A 26,382-nucleotide genomic window follows, 5' to 3' on the forward strand; every position below is an offset into this window, starting at 1 on the left:
AATCACATTATTACAGTCTAATAATACATTTCCTACATTATCGTATGCTGGTGATACTACCAGCCCAATGAAACACAACCCAGCCCAATGAAGAGTGGGACTCGCTGCCCAATCTCCAGCTGATATTCCAATAAGAACCAGTGCCTGATGTCCAGAAGGTTGCAGGTTTAAAGCCCCGGTGGACCTTCAGCATCTGGACCCCAGAGCAGGGCACTTAACCTGCGTGGTTTGGGATAGCCATTCAGCTGTAAAAAGAGGAGAAATAAAGCAGTGAATGAGTGATGTGAGATGTGATGTGAGATGTGATATGTGCTATGTGATGTGATATGTGATATGTGATATGTGCTATGTGATGTGATATGAGATGTGATGTGATATGTGATATGTCCTATGTGATGTGAGATGTGATGTGATACGTGATGTAATGTGATGTGAGATGTGCTATGTGATGTGAGATGTGAGATTTGATGTGATATGAGATGTGAGATGTGATGTGTGATGTGATGTGATGTGTGATGTGAGATGTAATGTGATGTGAGATGTGATGTGTGATGTGAGATGTAATGTGATGTGAGCTGTGATGTGAGATGTAATGTGATGTACTGTGAGATGTGATGTGAGCTGTGATGTGAGATGTAATGTGATGTAATGTGATGTGAGATGTAATGTGATGTGAGATGTAATGTGATGTGAGATGTAATGTGATGTGAGCTCTGATGTGAGATGTAATGTGATGTAATGTGAGATGTAATGTGATGTGAGCTGTGATGTGAGATGTAATGTGATGTAATGTGATGTGAGATGTAATGTGAGATGTAATGTGATGTGAGCTGTAATGTGATGTGAGATGTGAGATTTAATGTGATGTGATGTGATATGTGATGTGATGAGGGATAGAGGAGCAGCTGTGTGGATTAAAGGCCTGCTGCTCTGGAGAAAATATGACTCTGTAAGAGGGATCCTTTTGACATGGATCTGCAAGGGCTTTAAAATTATCTTCCTTCACTCTCTCTCTCTCTCTCTTTCGCGCTCCTTCTTCTGGCCTCTTTTTCTGCTTCTTCTGAACTCATCTGGTTTAGAGGACATAGTGTTCTAGACACACACATAGACACTCGGGCAAGCATGTACACACCTTCCCACCCACCTACACACACACACACACCCACCCACCTACACACACACCCACCCACCCACACAAGTACAGGGGGGATTCTGTCCAAGGTGACCTCCATATTACAATTAAGGCTAAGAATAATGAAATTAACTGTATCAGACAGCAACCCACCCCTCCCCCCTCTCCCATCCCCCTCCCTTCTGTTTTGCTTTTTCTTCTATTCTCTTCTCTTTTTCACCTGTGCTTCCTTTCAACCCCCTCTGTCTCTCTCTCCAAGACGGTCTGTCCTCCCTGGTTCTGGATCCAGAGCTCACTGCCTCCCCCCTGGCCCCAGACAACTCCCCCCCACAACCAGGCACCATGACCCAGGAGGGGCAGGGACAACGCCAGACTGAACCCCCTACACCCCCAGACATCCAGGGGGTGACCCCAGCCCACCCTTCAGAGGAGTCAGCCACAGACCAAGGGCTGGAGGGGCTGGGTGTGGAGGTGAAGGTGGAGGGGATAGAGAGGACCAATGAGGAGGAAGGGGAGGGAAGTGTTACGGTAGAAGGGGAAGTACACAGAGAAAGAAAATGTGAGGAAAGTGGAAAGGGAGAGGGTGATGAGGTAGTTGAGGGAGTGGAACAAGTGATGCAGGGAGAAGGAGAGGTGCATGAAGAGAGAGAGAGTATGGCAGAGACAAGTGATGAAGAAGATGGGCTGGGGGATGAGAGGATAGATTCAGAGGATGGTCAGACAGATGGAGAACTAGAGAGAGTGGAGGAGGTGGAGAAGGAGGGGGATAACATGAACACAGAGGCCACAGAGGAGGCAGAACCAGCCTGCGAGCCCAGCTGTGAGGAGGAGGAGGAAGGAGAGGAGGAGGAGGAGTTAACACCACCACCTGAGAACCAGGAAGAAGACCAGGACTTACCAGACCCACCGCAGTCTCTGGACATAGTCAGGTCAGTACAACAGACATGAGCAGACCTTGACTAGTGTGGTCATGAGTGAATGTATAGGTCAGATCATTTATAGAACATCCGTCAACAGACTGAGATGAGTATGTTAATGTGGAGGACGAGTGTGTAGTTTAATATGTAGCTGTTTTATAAAAGTTGTATTCTGATGATACTCCATGTTCTCCATACAGGCTGGAGAACGGGATAGAACCTGAGAACGGAATCGAAGGGCATGAAGAGGAGGATGATGAAGAGGATGAAGATGAGGGAGAAGGATGCGGCTTAGTAGAGGTCATCCAGGAACACCTGGACACGTTCAGCTCCACCTTCGAGTGTTCCGTAGAGCTGGCGGACACAGAGGTGGAGGAAGAGGAGGAGGAGGAGGAAGGGGATGGGCGGGGTAACCAGGACAGTTTCAGCTCTGTGTTTGAACGCATCGTGGAGAACGTTGTGGCCATAGAGAGGGAGGAAGAGGAAGATGAGGAAGAGGGGGAGGGCGAGAAGAACACGGTGGACAACAAGGACGGCTTCAGCTCGACGTTTGAGCGTATCGTTGAGTCTGCACTTCTCCGCGGGGGTACATGCTACAGTAGTCTGGACTCTCTGGATGTCCTGTCACTCACAGACGAGACAGACAGCTGCGTCAGCTTCGAGGCTCCGCTCACCCCCCTTATTCAGCAGAGGTCCTTCCTTCAGAGTCCTGAGCCTCTGGAGCTAGAACTAGCCACCGTCATGGAGCAGGAGGGGAGTGAGGCTGGAACCGAGGCCCAGCAAGGAGAGCCTGAGGCTGGGGAGAGTGCTGCAGGGCCTGGGCCTGGACCTGGAGGAAGCCCACTAAGGACCACCATCACCGAGACGAGGTCAGAGTTTGTACTGAGCCAGCCTGGCCGGTGGGACATCCCTAATGGGTTTCATACAGACACCCAGGGGGGAGTGGAGGGCTCTGGAGCCATACCCAACTCAATGAGGTAAGAGAGCAAGGTAGGGGCAAAGCGGTGGGAAAACATGGTGGGTTGAGTGAGTTAAGGTAAGGGTAATGGTAAGGGTAATGGCTACGGTTAGGGTTGAGCCGGGATGTGAACTTGAAGCTAGAGTTAGGGTTGAGCCGGGATGTGAACTTGAAGCTAGGGTTAGAGTTGTGGTTGAGGGTTAGCGTTGTGGTTGTGGCTGGGGTTAGGGTAATTGCTTGGGTTAGGGTTGAGCCAGGGTGTGGACTTGAAGCTAGGGTTAGGGCTAGGGTTAAAGTTAGGGTTATGACTAGGGTTAGGGTTAGGTTGAGTGGGTTAGTGGTTGGTTGTCACAGGTTGTGTCTGGTTGTCTACCATGAAAGCAGGCTTGATTTAGGTGTATCAAAGTGCAGTACTCAGACATCATTCTAGAAGAGTCTCTGGCCTATCCACTACTAAAGCATGTCTCGTGAAGCTACAGTGTAATGTCCTGTAATTAAGCCTCTACTGGTCCCAGTCTCATCCAGCAGGGGGCATGAGTGAGATGACCAGGCAGGCTGAGGTTCATTAGCAGAGGGGTCTAGCTGGGTGTCTCAGGGGATAGTTCTGTTCATACCGTCCTCCTCCCACTGGTTGTGTCTGGCTGGGGTTACAGGTCCAATGCTGCAGGATATGGAGGTCTATTTAGACATTAGAGTTGAGATTATGCGCAGCACACTCAACTTACACAAAATACTTACACAAAATACTATATGTAATCAACTCCCAGAGAAAGCATGCTTGATCTAGTTCATATACAATGCAATACTTGAGTCTGAGTTCATGTCAAAAACCTTTCAATTTGTCAACTAGGTCCATTATCACATAGCTATGTTCTTTCATGTCCTCTAGCTCCACTCAGCCACTAGTGTAGCGTGGTAATGTGAAACACATGGGAACATGAGACCTGGACATAGCTCAGGAGCCATTCTACTATCCCCACAGGACCACAGGCTCTGGGTCTAATGTTTCAAATAGTGTCAGATTGTCAGAGATCACTGCAGTCTGCTGGGATACTGTCTAACTGTTCTGCTGATCACTTGGTGTTCCACTTCTGAATCAGTGCAGGATATCATGGAGCTAAGTGCCTCTTTCTAGAAAGTCTGACAGACATAATTCTAAAGGCTGCTGTTGTGGTGAATTCTAGAACTGATTGCATTAGAGATCATTCTGAATTCCAGGATGGATTCCAGAATGGTGGGAGAGAAAAAATCATACATGCTCAGTGTATTATGAGCCATAGTTCTCATAGAGAGCATCTCTCTGTCTCTCTCTCTCTCTCTCTTTCTCTCTCTATCTTTCTGTCTCTCTCTCTCTCTCTCCCTCTCTGTCTCGCACTCTCTCTGTTTCTGCAGATGTTGTCGTTTAAGCGAGAGCCTGCTTCCTGCCCGCCCGCCCCTAGCTGAATGAGGCATTGTTTTGGCGGTGACATCATCGTCTTTGGCCTTCCTCTGCCCAGTGGGTGCAGAGCAAGCCCCAGTCTGTGTGTTAGAGGGAGGGATTCCCAGTCTGTGTGTTAGAGGAAGAGATTCCCAGTCTGTGTGTTAGAGGGAGAGATTCCCAGTCTGTGTGTTAGAGGGAGGGATTCCCAGACTGTGTGTTAGAGGGAGAGATTCCCAGTCTGTGTGTTAGAGGGAGGGATTCCCAGTCTGTGTGTTAGAGGAAGAGATTCCCAGTCTGTGTGTTAGAGGGAGGGATTCCCAGACTGTGTGTTAGAGGGAGAGATTCCCAGTCTGTGTGTTAGAGGGAGGGATTCCCAGTCTGTGTGTTAGAGGGAGGGATTCCCAGTCTGTGTGTTAGAGGGAGGGATTCCCAGGCTGTGTGTTAGAGGGAGAGATTCCCAGTCTGTGTGTTAGAGGGAGGGATTCCCAGTCTGTGTGTTAGAGGGAGGGATTCCCAGTCTGGGTGTTAGAGGAAGAGATTCCCAGTCTGTGTGTTAGAGGGAGAGATTCCCAGTCTGTGTGTTAGAGGGAGGGATTCCCAGTCTGTGTGTTAGAGGGAGGGATTCCCAGTCTGTGTGTTAGAGGGAGGGATTCCCAGTCTGTGTGTTAGAGGGAGGGATTCCCAGTCTGTGTGTTAGAGGGAGGGATTCCCAGTCTGTTTGTTAGAGGGAGAGATTCCCAGTCTGTGTGTTAGAGGGAGGGATTCCCAGACTGTGTGTTAGAGGGAGAGATTCCCAGTCTGTGTGTTAGAGGGAGGGATTCCCAGTCTGTGTGTTAGAGGAAGAGATTCCCAGTCTGTGTGTTAGAGGGAGGGATTCCCAGACTGTGTGTTAGAGGGAGAGATTCCCAGTCTGTGTGTTAGAGGGAGGGATTCCCAGTCTGTGTGTTAGAGGGAGGGATTCCCAGTCTGTGTGTTAGAGGGAGGGATTCCCAGGCTGTGTGTTAGAGGGAGAGATTCCCAGTCTGTGTGTTAGAGGGAGGGATTCCCAGTCTGTGTGTTAGAGGGAGGGATTCCCAGTCTGGGTGTTAGAGGAAGAGATTCCCAGTCTGTGTGTTAGAGGGAGAGATTCCCAGTCTGTGTGTTAGAGGGAGGGATTCCCAGTCTGTGTGTTAGAGGGAGGGATTCCCAGTCTGTGTGTTAGAGGGAGGGATTCCCAGTCTGTGTGTTAGAGGGAGGGATTCCCAGTCTGTGTGTTAGAGGGAGGGATTCCCAGTCTGTTTGTTAGAGGGAGAGATTCCCAGTCTGTGTGTTAGAGGGAGGGATTCCCAGACTGTGTGTTAGAGGGAGAGATTCCCAGTCTGTGTGTTAGAGGGAGGGATTCCCAGTCTATGTGTTAGACGGAGAGATTCCCAGTCTGTGTTAGAGGGAGAGATTCCCAGACTGTGTGTTAGAGGGAGAGATTCCCAGTCTGTGTGTTAGAGGGAGAGATTCCCAGTCTGTGTGTTAGAGGGAGAGATTCCCAGTCTGTGTGTTAGAGGGAGAGATTCCCAGTCTGTGTGTTAGAGGGAGAGATTCCCAGTCTGTGTGTTAGAGGGAGGGATTCCCAGTCTGTGTGTTAGAGGGAGAGATTCCCAGTCTGTGTGTTAGAGGGAGAGATTCCCAGTCTGTGTGTTAGACGGAGGGATTCCCAGTCTGTGTGTTAGAGGGAGGGATTCCCAGACTGTGTGTTAGAGGGAGAGATTCCCAGTCTGTGTGTTAGAGGGAGAGATTCCCAGTCTGTGTGTTAGAGGGGGGGATTCCCAGTCTGTGTGTTAGAGGAAGAGATTCCCAGTCTGTGTGTTAGAGGGAGAGATTCCCAGACTGTGTGTTAGAGGGAGGGATTCCCAGTCTGTGTGTTAGAGGGAGGGATTCCCAGACTGTGTGTTAGTTGGAGGGATTCCCAGTCTGTGTGTTAGAGGAAGAGATTCCCAGACTGTGTGTTAGTTGGAGGGATTCCCAGACTGTGTGTTAGAGGGAGGGATTCCCAGAATGTGTGTTAGAATGAGGGATTCCCAGACTGTGTGTTAGAGGGAGGGATTCCCAGTCTGTGTGTTAGAGGGAGGGATTCCCAGTCTGTGTGTTAGAGGGAGGGATTCCCATACTGTGTGTTAGAGGGAGGGATTCCCAGTCTGTGTGTTAGAGGGAGGGATTCCCAGACTGTGTGTTAGAGGGAGGGATTCCAGTCTGTGTGTTAGAGGGAGGGATTCCCAGTCTGTGTGTTAGAGGGAGGGATTCCCAGTCTGTGTGTTAGAGGAAGAGATTCCCAGTCTGTGTGTTAGAGGGAGAGATTCCCAGTCTGTGTGTTAGAGGGAGGGATTCCCAGTCTATGTGTTAGACGGAGGGATTCCCAGTCTGTGTGTTAGAGGGAGAGATTCCCAGACTATGTGTTAGAGGGAGAGATTCCCAGTCTGTGTGTTAGAGGGAGGGATTTCCAGACTGTGTGTTAGAGGAAGAGATTCCCAGTCTGTGTGTTAGAGGGAGGGATTCCCAGACTGTGTGTTAGAGGGAGGGATTCCCAGTCTGTGTGTTAGAGGGAGGGATTCCCAGTCTGTGTGTTAGAGGGAGAGATTCCCAGTCTGTGTGTTAGAGGGAGAGATTCCCAGTCTGTGTGTTAGAGGGAGAGATTCCCAGTCTGTGTGTTAGAGGGAGAGATTCCCAGTCTGTGTGTTAGAGGGAGAGATTCCCAGTCTGTGTGTTAGAGGGAGAGATTCCCAGACTGTGTGTTAGAGGGAGAGATTCCCAGTCTGTGTGTTAGAGGGAGAGATTCCCAGTCTGTGTGTTAGAGGGAGAGATTCCCAGTCTGTGTGTTAGAGGGAGGGATTCCCAGACTGTGTGTTAGAGGGAGAGATTCCCAGTCTGTGTGTTAGAGGGAGAGATTCCCAGTCTGTGTGTTAGAGGGGGGGATTCCCAGTCTGTGTGTTAGAGGAAGAGATTCCCAGTCTGTGTGTTAGAGGGAGAGATTCCCAGACTGTGTGTTAGAGGGAGAGATTCCCAGTCTGTGTGTTAGAGGGAGGGATTCCCAGTCTGTGTGTTAGAGGGAGGGATTCCCAGACTGTGTGTTAGTTGGAGGGATTCCCAGTCTGTGTGTTAGAGGGAGGGATTCCCAGACTGTGTGTTAGAGGGAGGGATTCCCAGAATGTGTGTTAGAGGGAGGGATTCCCAGACTGTGTGTTAGAGGGAGGGATTCCCAGTCTGTGTGTTAGAGGGAGGGATTCCCAGTCTGTGTGTTAGAGGGAGGGATTCCCAGACTGTGTGTTAGAGGGAGGGATTCCCAGTCTGTGTGTTAGAGGGAGGGATTCCCAGACTGTGTGTTAGAGGGAGGGATTCCAGTCTGTGTGTTAGAGGGAGGGATTCCCAGTCTGTGTGTTAGAGGGAGGGATTCCCAGTCTGTGTGTTGGAGGAAGAGATTCCCAGTCTGTGTGTTAGAGGGAGAGATTCCCAGTCTGTGTGTTAGAGGGAGAGATTCCCAGTCTATGTGTTAGAGGGAGGGATTCCCAGTCTGTGTGTTAGAGGGAGAGATTCCCAGACTGTGTGTTAGAGGGAGAGATTCCCAGTCTGTGTGTTAGAGGGAGGGATTCCCAGACTGTGTGTTAGAGGGAGGGATTCCCAGTCTGTGTGTTAGAGGGAGGGATTCCCAGTCTGTGTGTTAGAGGGAGGGATTCCCAGTCTGTGTGTTAGAGGGAGGGATTTCCAGACTGTGTGTTAGAGGAAGAGATTCCCAGTATGTGTGTTAGAGGGAGGGATTCCCAGTCTGTGTGTTAGAGGAAGAGATTCCCAGTCTGTGTGTTAGAGGGAGGGATTCCCAGACTGTGTGTTAGAGGGAGGGATTCCCAGACTGTGTGTTAGTTGGAGGGATTCCCAGACTGTGTGTTAGAGGGAGGGATTCCCAGAATGTGTGTTAGAATGAGGGATTCCCAGACTGTGTGTTAGAGGGAGGGATTCCCAGTCTGTGTGTTAGAGGGAGGGATTCCCAGTCTGTGTGTTAGAGGGAGGGATTCCCATACTGTGTGTTAGAGGGAGGGATTCCCAGTCTGTGTGTTAGAGGGAGGGATTCCCAGACTGTGTGTTAGAGGGAGGGATTCCAGTCTGTGTGTTAGAGGGAGGGATTCCCAGTCTGTGTGTTAGAGGGAGGGATTCCCAGTCTGTGTGTTAGAGGAAGAGATTCCCAGTCTGTGTGTTAGAGGGAGAGATTCCCAGTCTGTGTGTTAGAGGGAGGGATTCCCAGTCTATGTGTTAGACGGAGGGATTCCCAGTCTGTGTGTTAGAGGGAGAGATTCCCAGACTATGTGTTAGAGGGAGAGATTCCCAGTCTGTGTGTTAGAGGGAGGGATTTCCAGACTGTGTGTTAGAGGAAGAGATTCCCAGTCTGTGTGTTAGAGGGAGGGATTCCCAGACTGTGTGTTAGAGGGAGGGATTCCCAGTCTGTGTGTTAGAGGGAGGGATTCCCAGTCTGTGTGTTAGAGGGAGAGATTCCCAGTCTGTGTGTTAGAGGGAGAGATTCCCAGTCTGTGTGTTAGAGGGAGAGATTCCCAGTCTGTGTGTTAGAGGGAGAGATTCCCAGTCTGTGTGTTAGAGGGAGAGATTCCCAGTCTGTGTGTTAGAGGGAGAGATTCCCAGACTGTGTGTTAGAGGGAGAGATTCCCAGTCTGTGTGTTAGAGGGAGAGATTCCCAGTCTGTGTGTTAGAGGGAGAGATTCCCAGTCTGTGTGTTAGAGGGAGGGATTCCCAGACTGTGTGTTAGAGGGAGAGATTCCCAGTCTGTGTGTTAGAGGGAGAGATTCCCAGTCTGTGTGTTAGAGGGGGGGATTCCCAGTCTGTGTGTTAGAGGAAGAGATTCCCAGTCTGTGTGTTAGAGGGAGAGATTCCCAGACTGTGTGTTAGAGGGAGAGATTCCCAGTCTGTGTGTTAGAGGGAGGGATTCCCAGTCTGTGTGTTAGAGGGAGGGATTCCCAGACTGTGTGTTAGTTGGAGGGATTCCCAGTCTGTGTGTTAGAGGGAGGGATTCCCAGACTGTGTGTTAGAGGGAGGGATTCCCAGAATGTGTGTTAGAGGGAGGGATTCCCAGACTGTGTGTTAGAGGGAGGGATTCCCAGTCTGTGTGTTAGAGGGAGGGATTCCCAGTCTGTGTGTTAGAGGGAGGGATTCCCAGACTGTGTGTTAGAGGGAGGGATTCCCAGTCTGTGTGTTAGAGGGAGGGATTCCCAGACTGTGTGTTAGAGGGAGGGATTCCAGTCTGTGTGTTAGAGGGAGGGATTCCCAGTCTGTGTGTTAGAGGGAGGGATTCCCAGTCTGTGTGTTGGAGGAAGAGATTCCCAGTCTGTGTGTTAGAGGGAGAGATTCCCAGTCTGTGTGTTAGAGGGAGGGATTCCCAGTCTATGTGTTAGAGGGAGGGATTCCCAGTCTGTGTGTTAGAGGGAGAGATTCCCAGACTGTGTGTTAGAGGGAGAGATTCCCAGTCTGTGTGTTAGAGGGAGGGATTCCCAGACTGTGTGTTAGAGGGAGGGATTCCCAGTCTGTGTGTTAGAGGGAGGGATTCCCAGTCTGTGTGTTAGAGGGAGGGATTCCCAGTCTGTGTGTTAGAGGGAGGGATTTCCAGACTGTGTGTTAGAGGAAGAGATTCCCAGTATGTGTGTTAGAGGGAGGGATTCCCAGTCTGTGTGTTAGAGGAAGAGATTCCCAGTCTGTGTGTTAGAGGGAGGGATTCCCAGACTGTGTGTTAGAGGGAGGGATTCCCAGTCTGTGTGTTAGAGGGAGGGATTCCCAGTATGTGTGTTAGAGGGAGGGATTCCCAGTCTGTGTGTTAGAGGGAGGGATTCCCAGACTGTGTGTTAGAGGAAGATATTCCCAGTCTGTGTGTTAGAGGGAGGGATTCCCAGTCTGTGTGTTAGAGGGAGGGATTCCCAGTCTGTGTGTTAGAGGGAGGGATTCCCAGACTGTGTGTTAGAGGGAGGGATTCCCAGTCTGTGTGTTAGAGGGAGGGATTCCCAGACTGTGTGTTAGAGGGAGGGATTCCAGTCTGTGTGTTAGAGGGAGGGATTCCCAGTCTGTGTGTTAGAGGGAGGGATTCCCAGTCTGTGTGTTAGAGGAAGAGATTCCCAGTCTGTGTGTTAGAGGGAGAGATTCCCAGTCTGTGTGTTAGAGGGAGGGATTCCCAGTCTATGTGTTAGAGGGAGGGATTCCCAGTCTGTGTGTTAGAGGGAGAGATTCCCAGACTGTGTGTTAGAGGGAGAGATTCCCAGTCTGTGTGTTAGAGGGAGGGATTCCCAGACTGTGTGTTAGAGGGAGGGATTCCCAGTCTGTGTGTTAGAGGGAGGGATTCCCAGTCTGTGTGTTAGAGGGAGGGATTCCAAGTCTGTGTGTTAGAGGGAGGGATTTCCAGACTGTGTGTTAGAGGAAGAGATTCCCAGTATGTGTGTTAGAGGGAGGGATTCCCAGACTGTGTGTTAGAGGAAGAGATTCCCAGTCTGTGTGTTAGAGGGAGGGATTCCCAGACTGTGTGTTAGAGGGAGGGATTCCCAGTCTGTGTGTTAGAGGGAGGGATTCCCAATATGTGTGTTAGAGGCAGGGATTCCCAGTCTGTGTGTTAGAGGGAGGGATTCCCAGACTGTGTGTTAGAGGAAGAGATTCCCAGTCTGTGTGTTAGAGGGAGGGATTCCCAGACTGTGTGTTAGAGGGAGGGATTCCCAGTATGTGTGTTAGAGGGAGGGATTCCCAGTCTGTGTGTTAGAGGGAGAGATTCCCAGTCTGTGTGTTAGAGGGAGAGATTCCCAGACTGTGTGTTAGAGGGAGAGATTCCCAGTCTGTGTGTTAGAGGGAGAGATTCCCAGTCTGTGTGTTAGAGGGAGAGATTCCCAGTCTGTGTGTTAGAGGGAGAGATTCCCAGTCTGTGTGTTAGAGGGAGGGATTCCCATTCTGTGTGTTAGAGGGAGAGATTCCCAGTCTGTGTGTTAGAGGGAGAGATTCCCAGTCTGTGTGTTAGAGGGAGGGATTCCCAGTCTGTGTGTTAGAGGGAGGGATTCCCAGTCTGTGTGTTAGAGGGAGGGATTCCCAGTCTGTGTGTTAGAGGGAGGGATTCCCAGTCTGTGTGTTAGAGGGAGGGATTCCCAGACTGTGTGTTAGTTGGAGGGATTCCCAGTCTGTGTGTTAGAGGGAGGGATTCCCAGACTGTGTGTTAGAGGGAGGGATTCCCAGAATGTGTGTTAGAGGGAGGGATTCCCAGACTGTGTGTTAGAGGGAGGGATTCCCAGTCTGTGTGTTAGAGGGAGGGATTCCCAGTCTGTGTGTTAGAGGGAGGGATTCCCAGACTGTGTGTTAGAGGGAGGGATTCCCAGTCTGTGTGTTAGAGGGAGGGATTCCCAGACTGTGTGTTAGAGGGAGGGATTCCAGTCTGTGTGTTAGAGGGAGGGATTCCCAGTCTGTGTGTTAGAGGAAGAGATTCCCAGTCTGTGTGTTAGAGGGAGAGATTCCCAGTCTGTGTGTTAGAGGGAGGGATTCCCAGTCTATGTGTTAGAGGGAGGGATTCCCAGTCTGTGTGTTAGAGGGAGAGATTCCCAGACTGTGTGTTAGAGGGAGAGATTCCCAGTCTGTGTGTTAGAGGGAGGGATTCCCAGACTGTGTGTTAGAGGGAGGGATTCCCAGTCTGTGTGTTAGAGGGAGGGATTCCCAGTCTGTGTGTTAGAGGGAGGGATTCCCAGTCTGTGTGTTAGAGGGAGGGATTTCCAGACTGTGTGTTAGAGGAAGAGATTCCCAGTATGTGTGTTAGAGGGAGGGATTCCCAGACTGTGTGTTAGAGGAAGAGATTCCCAGTCTGTGTGTTAGAGGGAGGGATTCCCAGATTGTGTGTTAGAGGGAGGGATTCCCAGTCTGTGTGTTAGAGGGAGGGATTCCCAGTATGTGTGTTAGAGGGAGGGATTCCCAGTCTGTGTGTTAGAGGGAGGGATTCCCAGACTGTGTGTTAGAGGAGATATTCCCAGTCTGTGTGTTAGAGGGAGGGATTCCCAGTCTGTGTGTTAGAGGGAGGGATTCCCAGTCTGTGTGTTAGAGGGAGAGATTCCCAGTCTGTGTGTTAGAGGGAGGGATTCCCAGTCTGTGTGTTAGAGGGAGGGATTCCCAGTCTGTGTGTTAGAGGGAGGGATTCCCAGTCTGTGTGTTAGAGGGAGGGATTCCCAGTCTGTGTGTTAGAGGGAGGGATTCCCAGTCTGTTTGTTAGAGGGAGGGATTCCCAGTCTGTGTGTTAGAGGGAGGGATTCCCAGTCTGTGTGTTAGAGGGAGAAATTCCCAGTCTGTGTGTTAGAGGGAGAGATTCCCAGACTGTGTGTTAGAGGGAGAGATTCCCAGTCTGTGTGTTAGAGGGAGAGATTCCCAGACTGTGTGTTAGAGGGAGAGATTCCCAGTCTGTGTGTTAGAGGGAGAGATTCCCAGTCTGTGTGTTAGAGGGAGAGATTCCCAGTCTGTGTGTTAGAGGGAGGGATTCCCAGTCTGTGTGTTAGAGGGAGGGATTCCCAGTCTGTGTGTTAGAGGGAGGGATTCCCAGTCTGTGTGTTAGAGGGAGAGATTCCCAGTCTGTGTGTTAGACGGAGGGATTCCCAGTCTGTGTGTTAGAGGGAGGGATTCCCAGACTGTGTGTTAGAGGGAGAGATTCCCAGTCTGTGTGTTAGAGGGAGAGATTCCCAGTCTGTGTGTTAGAGGGGGGGGATTCCCAGTCTGTGTGTTAGAGGAAGAGATTCCCAGTCTGTGTGTTAGAGGGAGAGATTCCCAGACTGTGTGTTAGAGGGAGAGATTCCCAGTCTGTGTGTTAGAGGGAGGGATTCCCAGTCTGTGTGTTAGAGGGAGGGATTCCCAGACTGTGTGTTAGTTGGAGGGATTCCCAGTCTGTGTGTTAGAGGGAGGGATTCCCAGACTGTGTGTTAGAGGGAGGGATTCCCAGAATGTGTGTTAGAGGGAGGGATTCCCAGACTGTGTGTTAGAGGGAGGGATTCCCAGTCTGTGTGTTAGAGGGAGGGATTCCCAGTCTGTGTGTTAGAGGGAGGGATTCCCAGACTGTGTGTTAGAGGGAGGGATTCCCAGTCTGTGTGTTAGAGGGAGGGATTCCCAGACTGTGTGTTAGAGGGAGGGATTCCAGTCTGTGTGTTAGAGGGAGGGATTCCCAGTCTGTGTGTTAGAGGAAGAGATTCCCAGTCTGTGTGTTAGAGGGAGAGATTCCCAGTCTGTGTGTTAGAGGGAGGGATTCCCAGTCTATGTGTTAGAGGGAGGGATTCCCAGTCTGTGTGTTAGAGGGAGAGATTCCCAGACTGTGTGTTAGAGGGAGAGATTCCCAGTCTGTGTGTTAGAGGGAGGGATTCCCAGACTGTGTGTTAGAGGGAGGGATTCCCAGTCTGTGTGTTAGAGGGAGGGATTCCCAGTCTGTGTGTTAGAGGGAGGGATTCCCAGTCTGTGTGTTAGAGGGAGGGATTTCCAGACTGTGTGTTAGAGGAAGAGATTCCCAGTATGTGTGTTAGAGGGAGGGATTCCCAGACTGTGTGTTAGAGGAAGAGATTCCCAGTCTGTGTGTTAGAGGGAGGGATTCCCAGATTGTGTGTTAGAGGGAGGGATTCCCAGTCTGTGTGTTAGAGGGAGGGATTCCCAGTATGTGTGTTAGAGGGAGGGATTCCCAGTCTGTGTGTTAGAGGGAGGGATTCCCAGACTGTGTGTTAGAGGAGATATTCCCAGTCTGTGTGTTAGAGGGAGGGATTCCCAGTCTGTGTGTTAGAGGGAGGGATTCCCAGTCTGTGTGTTAGAGGGAGAGATTCCCAGTCTGTGTGTTAGAGGGAGGGATTCCCAGTCTGTGTGTTAGAGGGAGGGATTCCCAGTCTGTGTGTTAGAGGGAGGGATTCCCAGTCTGTGTGTTAGAGGGAGGGATTCCCAGTCTGTGTGTTAGAGGGAGGGATTCCCAGTCTGTTTGTTAGAGGGAGGGATTCCCAGTCTGTGTGTTAGAGGGAGGGATTCCCAGTCTGTGTGTTAGAGGGAGAAATTCCCAGTCTGTGTGTTAGAGGGAGAGATTCCCAGACTGTGTGTTAGAGGGAGAGATTCCCAGTCTGTGTGTTAGAGGGAGAGATTCCCAGACTGTGTGTTAGAGGGAGAGATTCCCAGTCTGTGTGTTAGAGGGAGAGATTCCCAGTCTGTGTGTTAGAGGGAGAGATTCCCAGTCTGTGTGTTAGAGGGAGGGATTCCCAGTCTGTGTGTTAGAGGGAGGGATTCCCAGTCTGTGTGTTAGAGGGAGGGATTCCCAGTCTGTGTGTTAGAGGGAGAAATTCACAGTCTGTGTGTTAGAGGGAGAGATTCCCAGACTGTGTGTTAGAGGGAGAGATTCCCAGTCTGTGTGTTAGAGGGAGAGATTCCCAGTCTGTGTGTTAGAGGGAGAGATTCCCAGTCTGTGTGTTAGAGGGAGAAATTCCCAGTCTGTGTGTTAGAGGGAGAGATTCCCAGACTGTGTGTTAGAGGGAGAGATTCCCAGTCTGTGTGTTAGAGGGAGGGATTCCCAGTCTGTGTGTTAGAGGGAGGGATTCCCAGTCTGTGTGTTAGACGGAGAGATTCCCAGTCTGTGTGTTAGAGGGAGGGATTCCCAGTCTGTGTGTTAGAGGGAGGGATTCCCAGTCTGTGTGTTAGAGGGAGGGATTCCCAGTCTGTTTGTTAGAGGGAGGGATTCCCAGTCTGTGTGTTAGAGGGAGGGATTCCCAGTCTGTGTGTTAGAGGGAGAGATTCCCAGACTGTGTGTTAGAGGGAGAGATTCCCAGTCTGTGTGTTAGAGGGAGAGATTCCCAGTCTGTGTGTTAGAGGGAGAGATTCCCAGTCTGTGTGTTAGAGGGAGAGATTCCCAGTCTGTGTGTTAGAGGGATAGATTCCCAGTCTGTGTGTTAGAGGGAGGGATTCCCAGTCTGTGTGTTAGAGGGAGAGATTCCCAGTCTGTTTGTTAGAGGGAGAGATTCCCAGTCTGTGTGTTAGACGGAGGGATTCCCAGTCTGTGTGTTAGAGGGAGGGATTCCCAGACTGTGTGTTAGAGGGAGAGATTCCCAGTCTGTGTGTTAGAGGGAGAGATTCCCAGTCTGTGTGTTAGAGGGGGGGATTCCCAGTCTGTGTGTTAGAGGAAGAGATTCCCAGTCTGTGTGTTAGAGGGAGAGATTCCCAGACTGTGTGTTAGAGGGAGGGATTCCCAGTCTGTGTGTTAGAGGGAGGGATTCCCAGACTGTGTGTTAGTTGGAGGGATTCCCAGTCTGTGTGTTAGAGGAAGAGATTCCCAGTCTGTGTGTTAGAGGGAGAGATTCCCAGACTGTGTGTTAGAGGGAGGGATTCCCAGTCTGTGTGTTAGAGGGAGGGATTCCCAGACTGTGTGTTAGTTGGAGGGATTCCCAGACTGTGTGTTAGAGGGAGGGATTCCCAGAATGTGTGTTAGAGGGAGGGATTCCCAGACTGTGTGTTAGAGGGAGGGATTCCCAGTCTGTGTGTTAGAGGGAGGGATTCCCAGTCTGTGTGTTAGAGGGAGGGATTCCCATACTGTGTGTTAGAGGGAGGGATTCCCAGTCTGTGTGTTAGAGGGAGGGATTCCCAGACTGTGTGTTAGAGGGAGAGATTCCAAGTCTGTGTGTTAGAGGGAGAGATTCCCAGTCTGTGTGTTAGAGGGAGAGATTCCCAGTCTGTGTGTTAGAGGGAGAGATTCCCAGTCTGTGTGTTAGAGGGAGGGATTCCCAGTCTGTGTGTTAGAGGGAGAGATTCCCAGTCTGTGTGTTAGAGGGAGAGATTCCCAGTCTGTGTGTTAGACGGAGGGATTCCCAGTCTGTGTGTTAGAGGGAGAGATTCCCAGTCTGTGTGTTAGAGGGCGGGGATTCCCAGTCTGTGTGTTAGAGGAAGAGATTCCCAGTCTGTGTGTTAGAGGGAGAGATTCCCAGACTGTGTGTTAGAGGGAGAGATTCCCAGTCTGTGTGTTAGAGGGAGGGATTCCCAGTCTGTGTGTTAGAGGGAGGGATTCCCAGACTGTGTGTTAGTTGGAGGGATTCCCAGTCTGTGTGTTAGAGGGAGGGATTCCCAGACTGTGTGTTAGATGGAGGGATTCCCAGTCTGTGTGTTAGAGGGAGGGATTCCCAGTCTGTGTGTTAGAGGGAGGGATTCCCATACTGTGTGTTAGAGGGAGGGATTCCCAGTCTGTGTGTTAGAGGGAGGGATTCCCAGACTGTGTGTTAGAGGGAGGGATTCCAGTCTGTGTGTTAGAGGGAGGGATTCCCAGTCTGTGTGTTAGAGGGAGGGATTCCCAGTCTGTGTGTTAGAGGAAGAGATTCCCAGTCTGTGTGTTAGAGGGAGAGATTCCCAGTCTGTGTGTTAGAGGGAGGGATTCCCAGTCTATGTGTTAGAGGGAGGGATTCCCAGTCTTTGTGTTAGAGGGAGAGATTCCCAGACTGTGTGTTAGAGGGAGAGATTCCCAGTCTGTGTGTTAGAGGGAGGGATTCCCAGACTGTGTGTTAGAGGGAGGGATTCCCAGTCTGTGTGTTAGAGGGAGGGATTCCCAGTCTGTGTGTTAGAGGGAGGGATTCCCAGTCTGTGTGTTAGAGGGAGGGATTTCCAGACTGTGTGTTAGAGGAAGAGATTCCCAGTCTGTGTGTTAGAGGGAGGGATTCCCAGACTGTGTGTTAGAGGGAGGGATTCCCAGTATGTGTGTTAGAGGGAGGGATTCCCAGTCTGTGTGTTAGAGGGAGAGATTCCCAGTCTGTGTGTTAGAGGGAGAGATTCCCAGACTGTGTGTTAGAGGGAGAGATTCCCAGTCTGTGTGTTAGAGGGAGAGATTCCCAGTCTGTGTGTTAGAGGGAGAGATTCCCAGTCTGTGTGTTAGAGGGAGAGATTCCCAGTCTGTGTGTTAGAGGGAGGGATTCCCAGTCTGTGTGTTAGAGGGAGAGATTCCCAGTCTGTGTGTTAGAGGGAGAGATTCCCAGTCTGTGTGTTAGACGGAGGGATTCCCAGTCTGTGTGTTAGAGGGAGGGATTCCCAGACTGTGTGTTAGAGGGAGAGATTCCCAGTCTGTGTGTTAGAGGGAGAGATTCCCAGTCTGTGTGTTAGAGGGAGGGATTCCCAGTCTGTGTGTTTGAGGGAGGGATTCCCAGTCTGTGTGTTAGAGGGAGGGATTCGCAGTCTGTGTGTTAGAGGGAGGGATTCCCAGTCTGTGTGTTAGAGGGAGGGATTCCCAGTCTGTGTGTTAGAGGGACGGATTCCCAGTCTGTGTGTTAGAGGGAGGGATTCCCAGTCTGTTTGTTAGAGGGAGGGATTCCCAGTCTGTGTGTTAGAGGGAGGGATTCCCAGTCTGTGTGTTAGAGGGAGAAATTCCCAGTCTGTGTGTTAGAGGGAGAGATTCCCAGACTGTGTGTTAGAGGGAGAGATTCCCAGTCTGTGTGTTAGAGGGAGAGATTCCCAGTCTGTGTGTTAGAGGGAGAGATTCCCAGTCTGTGTGTTAGAGGGAGAGATTCCCAGTCTGTGTGTTATAGGGAGGGATTCCCAGCCTGTGTGTTAGAGGGAGAGATTCCCAGTCTGTGTGTTAGAGGGAGAGATTCCCAGTCTGTGTGTTAGAGGGAGGGATTCCCAGTCTGTGTGTTAGAGGGAGAGATTCCCAGTCTGTGTGTTAGAGGGTGGGATTCCCAGTCTGTGTGTTAGAGGGAGGGATTCCCAGTCTGTGTGTTAGAGGGAGGGATTCCCAGTCTGTGTGTTAGAGGGAGGGATTCCTAGTCTGTGTGTTAGTGGGAGGGATTCCCAGACTGTGTGTTAGAGGGAGAGATTCCCAGTCTGTGTGTTAGAGGGAGGGATTCCCAGTCTGTGTGTTAGAGGGAGTGATTCCCAGACTGTGTGTTAGAGGGAGAGATTCCCAGTCTGTGTGTTAGAGGGAGAGATTCCCAGTCTGTGTGTTAGAGGGGGGGGTTCCCAGTCTGTGTGTTAGAGGAAGATATTCCCAGTCTGTGTGTTAGAGGGAGGGATTCCTAGTCTGTGTGTTAGTGGGAGGGATTCCCAGACTGTGTGTTAGAGGGAGAGATTCCCAGTCTGTGTGTTAGAGGGAGGGATTCCCAGTCTGTGTGTTAGAGGGAGGGATTCCCAGACTGTGTGTTAGAGGGAGAGATTCCCAGTCTGTGTGTTAGAGGGAGAGATTCCCAGTCTGTGTGTTAGAGGGGGGGGTTCCCAGTCTGTGTGTTAGAGGAAGATATTCCCAGTCTGTGTGTTAGAGGGAGGGATTCCCAGTATGTGTGTTAGAGGGAGGGATTCCCAGACTGTGTGTTAGAGGGAGAGATTCCCAGTTTGTGTGTTAGAGGGAGGGATTCCCAGTCTGTGTGTTAGAGGGAGGGATTCCCAGTCTGTGTGTTAGAGGGAGGGATTCCCAGTCTGTGTGTTAGAGGGAGAGATTCCCAGTCTGTGTGTTAGAGGGAGAGATTCCCAGTCTGTGTGTTAGAGGGAGAGATTCCCAGTCTGTGTGTTAGAGGGAGAGATTCCCAGTCTGTGTGTTAGAGGGAGGGATTCCCAGTCTGTGTGTTAGAGGGAGAGATTCCCAGTCTGTGTGTTAGAGGGAGAGATTCCCAGTCTGTGTGTTAGACGGAGGGATTCCCAGTCTGTGTGTTAGAGGGAGGGATTCCCAGACTGTGTGTTAGAGGGAGAGATTCCCAGTCTGTGTGTTAGAGGGAGAGATTCCCAGTCTGTGTGTTAGAGGGAGGGATTCCCAGTCTGTGTGTTTGAGGGAGGGATTCCCAGTCTGTGTGTTAGAGGGAGGGATTCCCAGTCTGTGTGTTAGAGGGAGGGATTCCCAGTCTGTGTGTTAGAGGGAGGGATTCCCAGTCTGTGTGTTAGAGGGACGGATTCCCAGTCTGTGTGTTAGAGGGAGGGATTCCCAGTCTGTTTGTTAGAGGGAGGGATTCCCAGTCTGTGTGTTAGAGGGAGGGATTCCCAGTCTGTGTGTTAGAGGGAGAAATTCCCAGTCTGTGTGTTAGAGGGAGAGATTCCCAGACTGTGTGTTAGAGGGAGAGATTCCCAGTCTGTGTGTTAGAGGGAGAGATTCCCAGTCTGTGTGTTAGAGGGAGAGATTCCCAGTCTGTGTGTTAGAGGGAGAGATTCCCAGTCTGTGTGTTATAGGGAGGGATTCCCAGCCTGTGTGTTAGAGGGAGAGATTCCCAGTCTGTGTGTTAGAGGGAGAGATTCCCAGTCTGTGTGTTAGAGGGAGGGATTCCCAGTCTGTGTGTTAGAGGGAGAGATTCCCAGTCTGTGTGTTAGAGGGTGGGATTCCCAGTCTGTGTGTTAGAGGGAGGGATTCCCAGTCTGTGTGTTAGAGGGAGGGATTCCCAGTCTGTGTGTTAGAGGGAGGGATTCCTAGTCTGTGTGTTAGTGGGAGGGATTCCCAGACTGTGTGTTAGAGGGAGAGATTCCCAGTCTGTGTGTTAGAGGGAGGGATTCCCAGTCTGTGTGTTAGAGGGAGGGATTCCCAGACTGTGTGTTAGAGGGAGAGATTCCCAGTCTGTGTGTTAGAGGGAGAGATTCCCAGTCTGTGTGTTAGAGGGGGGGGTTCCCAGTCTGTGTGTTAGAGGAAGATATTCCCAGTCTGTGTGTTAGAGGGAGGGATTCCCAGTATGTGTGTTAGAGGGAGGGATTCCCAGTCTTTGTGTTAGAGGGAGAGATTCCCAGACTGTGTGTTAGAGGGAGAGATTCCCAGTCTGTGTGTTAGAGGGAGGGATTCCCAGACTGTGTGTTAGAGGGAGGGATTCCCAGTCTGTGTGTTAGAGGGAGGGATTCCCAGTCTGTGTGTTAGAGGGAGGGATTCCCAGTCTGTGTGTTAGAGGGAGGGATTTCCAGACTGTGTGTTAGAGGAAGAGATTCCCAGTCTGTGTGTTAGAGGGAGGGATTCCCAGACTGTGTGTTAGAGGGAGGGATTCCCAGTATGTGTGTTAGAGGGAGGGATTCCCAGTCTGTGTGTTAGAGGGAGAGATTCCCAGTCTGTGTGTTAGAGGGAGAGATTCCCAGACTGTGTGTTAGAGGGAGAGATTCCCAGTCTGTGTGTTAGAGGGAGAGATTCCCAGTCTGTGTGTTAGAGGGAGAGATTCCCAGTCTGTGTGTTAGAGGGAGAGATTCCCAGTCTGTGTGTTAGAGGGAGGGATTCCCAGTTTGTGTGTTAGAGGGAGAGATTCCCAGTCTGTGTGTTAGAGGGAGAGATTCCCAGTCTGTGTGTTAGACGGAGGGATTCCCAGTCTGTGTGTTAGAGGGAGGGATTCCCAGACTGTGTGTTAGAGGGAGAGATTCCCAGTCTGTGTGTTAGAGGGAGAGATTCCCAGTCTGTGTGTTAGAGGGAGGGATTCCCAGTCTGTGTGTTTGAGGGAGGGATTCCCAGTCTGTGTGTTAGAGGGAGGGATTCCCAGTCTGTGTGTTAGAGGGAGGGATTCCCAGTCTGTGTGTTAGAGGGAGGGATTCCCAGTCTGTGTGTTAGAGGGACGGATTCCCAGTCTGTGTGTTAGAGGGAGGGATTCCCAGTCTGTTTGTTAGAGGGAGGGATTCCCAGTCTGTGTGTTAGAGGGAGGGATTCCCAGTCTGTGTGTTAGAGGGAGAAATTCCCAGTCTGTGTGTTAGAGGGAGAGATTCCCAGACTGTGTGTTAGAGGGAGAGATTCCCAGTCTGTGTGTTAGAGGGAGAGATTCCCAGTCTGTGTGTTAGAGGGAGAGATTCCCAGTCTGTGTGTTAGAGGGAGAGATTCCCAGTCTGTGTGTTATAGGGAGGGATTCCCAGCCTGTGTGTTAGAGGGAGAGATTCCCAGTCTGTGTGTTAGAGGGAGAGATTCCCAGTCTGTGTGTTAGAGGGAGGGATTCCCAGTCTGTGTGTTAGAGGGAGAGATTCCCAGTCTGTGTGTTAGAGGGTGGGATTCCCAGTCTGTGTGTTAGAGGGAGGGATTCCCAGTCTGTGTGTTAGAGGGAGGGATTCCCAGTCTGTGTGTTAGAGGGAGGGATTCCTAGTCTGTGTGTTAGTGGGAGGGATTCCCAGACTGTGTGTTAGAGGGAGAGATTCCCAGTCTGTGTGTTAGAGGGAGGGATTCCCAGTCTGTGTGTTAGAGGGAGGGATTCCCAGACTGTGTGTTAGAGGGAGAGATTCCCAGTCTGTGTGTTAGAGGGAGAGATTCCCAGTCTGTGTGTTAGAGGGGGGGGTTCCCAGTCTGTGTGTTAGAGGAAGATATTCCCAGTCTGTGTGTTAGAGGGAGGGATTCCCAGTATGTGTGTTAGAGGGAGGGATTCCCAGACTGTGTGTTAGAGGGAGAGATTCCCAGTTTGTGTGTTAGAGGGAGGGATTCCCAGTCTGTGTGTTAGAGGGAGGGATTCCCAGTCTGTGTGTTAGAGGGAGGGATTCCCAGTCTGTGTGTTAGAGGGAGAGATTCACAGTCTGTGTGTTAGAGGGAGGGATTCCCAGTCTGTGTGTTAGAGGGAGGGATTCCCAGTCTGTGTGTTAGAGGGAGGGATTCCCAGTCTGTGTGTTAGAGGGAGGGATTCCCAGTCTGTTTGTTAGAGGGAGGGATTCCCAGTCTGTGTGTTAGAGGGAGGGATTCCCAGTCTGTGTGTTAGAGGGAGAAATTCCCAGTCTGTGTGTTAGAGGGAGAGATTCCCAGACTGTGTGTTAGAGGGAGAGATTCCCAGTCTGTGTGTTAGAGGGAGAGATTCCCAGTCTGTGTGTTAGAGGGAGAGATTCCCAGTCTGTGTGTTAGAGGGAGAGATTCCCAGTCTGTGTGTTAGAGGGAGGGATTCCCAGACTGTGTGTTAGAGGGAGGGATTCCCAGAATGTGTGTTAGAGGGAGGGATTCCCAGACTGTGTGTTAGAGGGAGGGATTCCCAGTCTGTGTGTTAGAGGGAGGGATTCCCAGTCTGTGTGTTAGAGGGAGGGATTCCCAGACTGTGTGTTAGAGGGAGGGATTCCCAGTCTGTGTGTTAGAGGGAGTGATTCCCAGACTGTGTGTTAGAGGGAGGGATTCCAGTCTGTGTGTTAGAGGGAGGGATTCCCAGTCTGTGTGTTAGAGGGAGGGATTCCCAGTCTGTGTGTTAGAGGAAGAGATTCCCAGTCTGTGTGTTAGAGGGAGAGATTCCCAGTCTGTGTGTTATAGGGAGGGATTCCCAGTCTATGTGTTAGAGGGAGGGATTCCCAGTCTGTGTGTTAGAGGGAGAGATTCCCAGACTGTGTGTTAGAAGGAGAGATTCCCAGTCTGTGTGTTAGAGGGAGGGATTCCCAGACTGTGTGTTAGAGGGAGGGATTCCCAGTCTGTGTGTTAGAGGGAGGGATTCCCAGTCTGTGTGTTAGAGGGAGGGATTTCCAGACTGTGTGTTAGAGGAAGAGATTCCCAGTCTGTGTGTTAGAGGGAGGGATTCCCAGACTGTGTGTTAGAGGGAGAGATTCCCAGTCTGTGTGTTAGAGGGAGAGATTCCCAGTCTGTGTGTTAGAGGGAGAGATTCCCAGTCTGTGTGTTAGAGGGAGAGATTCCCAGTCTGTGTGTTATAGGGAGGGATTCCCAGCCTGTGTGTTAGAGGGAGAGATTCCCAGTCTGTGTGTTAGAGGGAGAGATTCCCAGTCTGTGTGTTAGAGGGAGGGATTCCCAGTCTGTGTGTTAGAGGGAGAGATTCCCAGTCTGTGTGTTAGAGGGTGGGATTCCCAGTCTGTGTGTTAGAGGGAGGGATTCCCAGTCTGTGTGTTAGAGGGAGGGATTCCCAGTCTGTGTGTTAGAGGGAGGGATTCCTAGTCTGTGTGTTAGTGGGAGGGATTCCCAGACTGTGTGTTAGAGGGAGAGATTCCCAGTCTGTGTGTTAGAGGGAGGGATTCCCAGTCTGTGTGTTAGAGGGAGGGATTCCCAGACTGTGTGTTAGAGGGAGAGATTCCCAGTCTGTGTGTTAGAGGGAGAGATTCCCAGTCTGTGTGTTAGAGGGGGGGGTTCCCAGTCTGTGTGTTAGAGGAAGATATTCCCAGTCTGTGTGTTAGAGGGAGGGATTCCCAGTATGTGTGTTAGAGGGAGGGATTCCCAGTCTTTGTGTTAGAGGGAGAGATTCCCAGACTGTGTGTTAGAGGGAGAGATTCCCAGTCTGTGTGTTAGACGGAGGGATTCCCAGTCTGTGTGTTAGAGGGAGGGATTCCCAGACTGTGTGTTAGAGGGAGAGATTCCCAGTCTGTGTGTTAGAGGGAGAGATTCCCAGTCTGTGTGTTAGAGGGAGGGATTCCCAGTCTGTGTGTTTGAGGGAGGGATTCCCAGTCTGTGTGTTAGAGGGAGGGATTCCCAGTCTGTGTGTTAGAGGGAGGGATTCCCAGTCTGTGTGTTAGAGGGAGGGATTCCCAGTCTGTGTGTTAGAGGGACGGATTCCCAGTCTGTGTGTTAGAGGGAGGGATTCCCAGTCTGTTTGTTAGAGGGAGGGATTCCCAGTCTGTGTGTTAGAGGGAGGGATTCCCAGTCTGTGTGTTAGAGGGAGAAATTCCCAGTCTGTGTGTTAGAGGGAGAGATTCCCAGACTGTGTGTTAGAGGGAGAGATTCCCAGTCTGTGTGTTAGAGGGAGAGATTCCCAGTCTGTGTGTTAGAGGGAGAGATTCCCAGTCTGTGTGTTAGAGGGAGAGATTCCCAGTCTGTGTGTTATAGGGAGGGATTCCCAGCCTGTGTGTTAGAGGGAGAGATTCCCAGTCTGTGTGTTAGAGGGAGAGATTCCCAGTCTGTGTGTTAGAGGGAGGGATTCCCAGTCTGTGTGTTAGAGGGAGAGATTCCCAGTCTGTGTGTTAGAGGGTGGGATTCCCAGTCTGTGTGTTAGAGGGAGGGATTCCCAGTCTGTGTGTTAGAGGGAGGGATTCCCAGTCTGTGTGTTAGAGGGAGGGATTCCTAGTCTGTGTGTTAGTGGGAGGGATTCCCAGACTGTGTGTTAGAGGGAGAGATTCCCAGTCTGTGTGTTAGAGGGAGGGATTCCCAGTCTGTGTGTTAGAGGGAGGGATTCCCAGACTGTGTGTTAGAGGGAGAGATTCCCAGTCTGTGTGTTAGAGGGAGAGATTCCCAGTCTGTGTGTTAGAGGGAGGGATTCCCAGTATGTGTGTTAGAGGGAGGGATTCCCAGTCTTTGTGTTAGAGGGAGAGATTCCCAGACTGTGTGTTAGAGGGAGAGATTCCCAGTCTGTGTGTTAGAGGGAGGGATTCCCAGACTGTGTGTTAGAGGGAGGGATTCCCAGTCTGTGTGTTAGAGGGAGGGATTCCCAGTCTGTGTGTTAGAGGGAGGGATTCCCAGTCTGTGTGTTAGAGGGAGGGATTTCCAGACTGTGTGTTAGAGGAAGAGATTCCCAGTCTGTGTGTTAGAGGGAGGGATTCCCAGACTGTGTGTTAGAGGGAGGGATTCCCAGTATGTGTGTTAGAGGGAGGGATTCCCAGTCTGTGTGTTAGAGGGAGAGATTCCCAGTCTGTGTGTTAGAGGGAGAGATTCCCAGACTGTGTGTTAGAGGGAGAGATTCCCAGTCTGTGTGTTAGAGGGAGAGATTCCCAGTCTGTGTGTTAGAGGGAGAGATTCCCAGTCTGTGTGTTAGAGGGAGAGATTCCCAGTCTGTGTGTTAGAGGGAGGGATTCCCAGTTTGTGTGTTAGAGGGAGAGATTCCCAGTCTGTGTGTTAGAGGGAGAGATTCCCAGTCTGTGTGTTAGACGGAGGGATTCCCAGTCTGTGTGTTAGAGGGAGGGATTCCCAGACTGTGTGTTAGAGGGAGAGATTCCCAGTCTGTGTGTTAGAGGGAGAGATTCCCAGTCTGTGTGTTAGAGGGAGGGATTCCCAGTCTGTGTGTTTGAGGGAGGGATTCCCAGTCTGTGTGTTAGAGGGAGGGATTCCCAGTCTGTGTGTTAGAGGGAGGGATTCCCAGTCTGTGTGTTAGAGGGAGGGATTCCCAGTCTGTGTGTTAGAGGGACGGATTCCCAGTCTGTGTGTTAGAGGGAGGGATTCCCAGTCTGTTTGTTAGAGGGAGGGATTCCCAGTCTGTGTGTTAGAGGGAGGGATTCCCAGTCTGTGTGTTAGAGGGAGAAATTCCCAGTCTGTGTGTTAGAGGGAGAGATTCCCAGACTGTGTGTTAGAGGGAGAGATTCCCAGTCTGTGTGTTAGAGGGAGAGATTCCCAGTCTGTGTGTTAGAGGGAGAGATTCCCAGTCTGTGTGTTAGAGGGAGAGATTCCCAGTCTGTGTGTTATAGGGAGGGATTCCCAGCCTGTGTGTTAGAGGGAGAGATTCCCAGTCTGTGTGTTAGAGGGAGAGATTCCCAGTCTGTGTGTTAGAGGGAGGGATTCCCAGTCTGTGTGTTAGAGGGAGAGATTCCCAGTCTGTGTGTTAGAGGGTGGGATTCCCAGTCTGTGTGTTAGAGGGAGGGATTCCCAGTCTGTGTGTTAGAGGGAGGGATTCCCAGTCTGTGTGTTAGAGGGAGGGATTCCTAGTCTGTGTGTTAGTGGGAGGGATTCCCAGACTGTGTGTTAGAGGGAGAGATTCCCAGTCTGTGTGTTAGAGGGAGGGATTCCCAGTCTGTGTGTTAGAGGGAGGGATTCCCAGACTGTGTGTTAGAGGGAGAGATTCCCAGTCTGTGTGTTAGAGGGAGAGATTCCCAGTCTGTGTGTTAGAGGGGGGGGTTCCCAGTCTGTGTGTTAGAGGAAGATATTCCCAGTCTGTGTGTTAGAGGGAGGGATTCCCAGTATGTGTGTTAGAGGGAGGGATTCCCAGACTGTGTGTTAGAGGGAGAGATTCCCAGTTTGTGTGTTAGAGGGAGGGATTCCCAGTCTGTGTGTTAGAGGGAGGGATTCCCAGTCTGTGTGTTAGAGGGAGGGATTCCCAGTCTGTGTGTTAGAGGGAGAGATTCACAGTCTGTGTGTTAGAGGGAGGGATTCCCAGTCTGTGTGTTAGAGGGAGGGATTCCCAGT

General features: G+C 51.0%; 1 protein-coding gene across 1 annotated transcript in view; it reads left to right on the forward strand.

Annotated features, from left to right (window-relative positions):
- The window catches only part of LOC129858335 (PH and SEC7 domain-containing protein 2-like), a 76,499-nt gene that overhangs the window by 12,991 nt on the left and 37,126 nt on the right, over nt 1-26,382 (forward strand). The window contains exons 2-3 of the mRNA XM_055927489.1: nt 1,392-2,061; nt 2,250-3,026. Coding sequence (XP_055783464.1) covers nt 1,392-2,061; nt 2,250-3,026 — 1,447 coding nt within the window. The remainder of the gene's footprint in view (nt 1-1,391; nt 2,062-2,249; nt 3,027-26,382) is intronic.

Source organism: Salvelinus fontinalis, chromosome 6, assembly GCF_029448725.1.
Source record: "Salvelinus fontinalis isolate EN_2023a chromosome 6, ASM2944872v1, whole genome shotgun sequence".
Lineage (NCBI taxonomy): Eukaryota > Metazoa > Chordata > Actinopteri > Salmoniformes > Salmonidae > Salvelinus > Salvelinus fontinalis.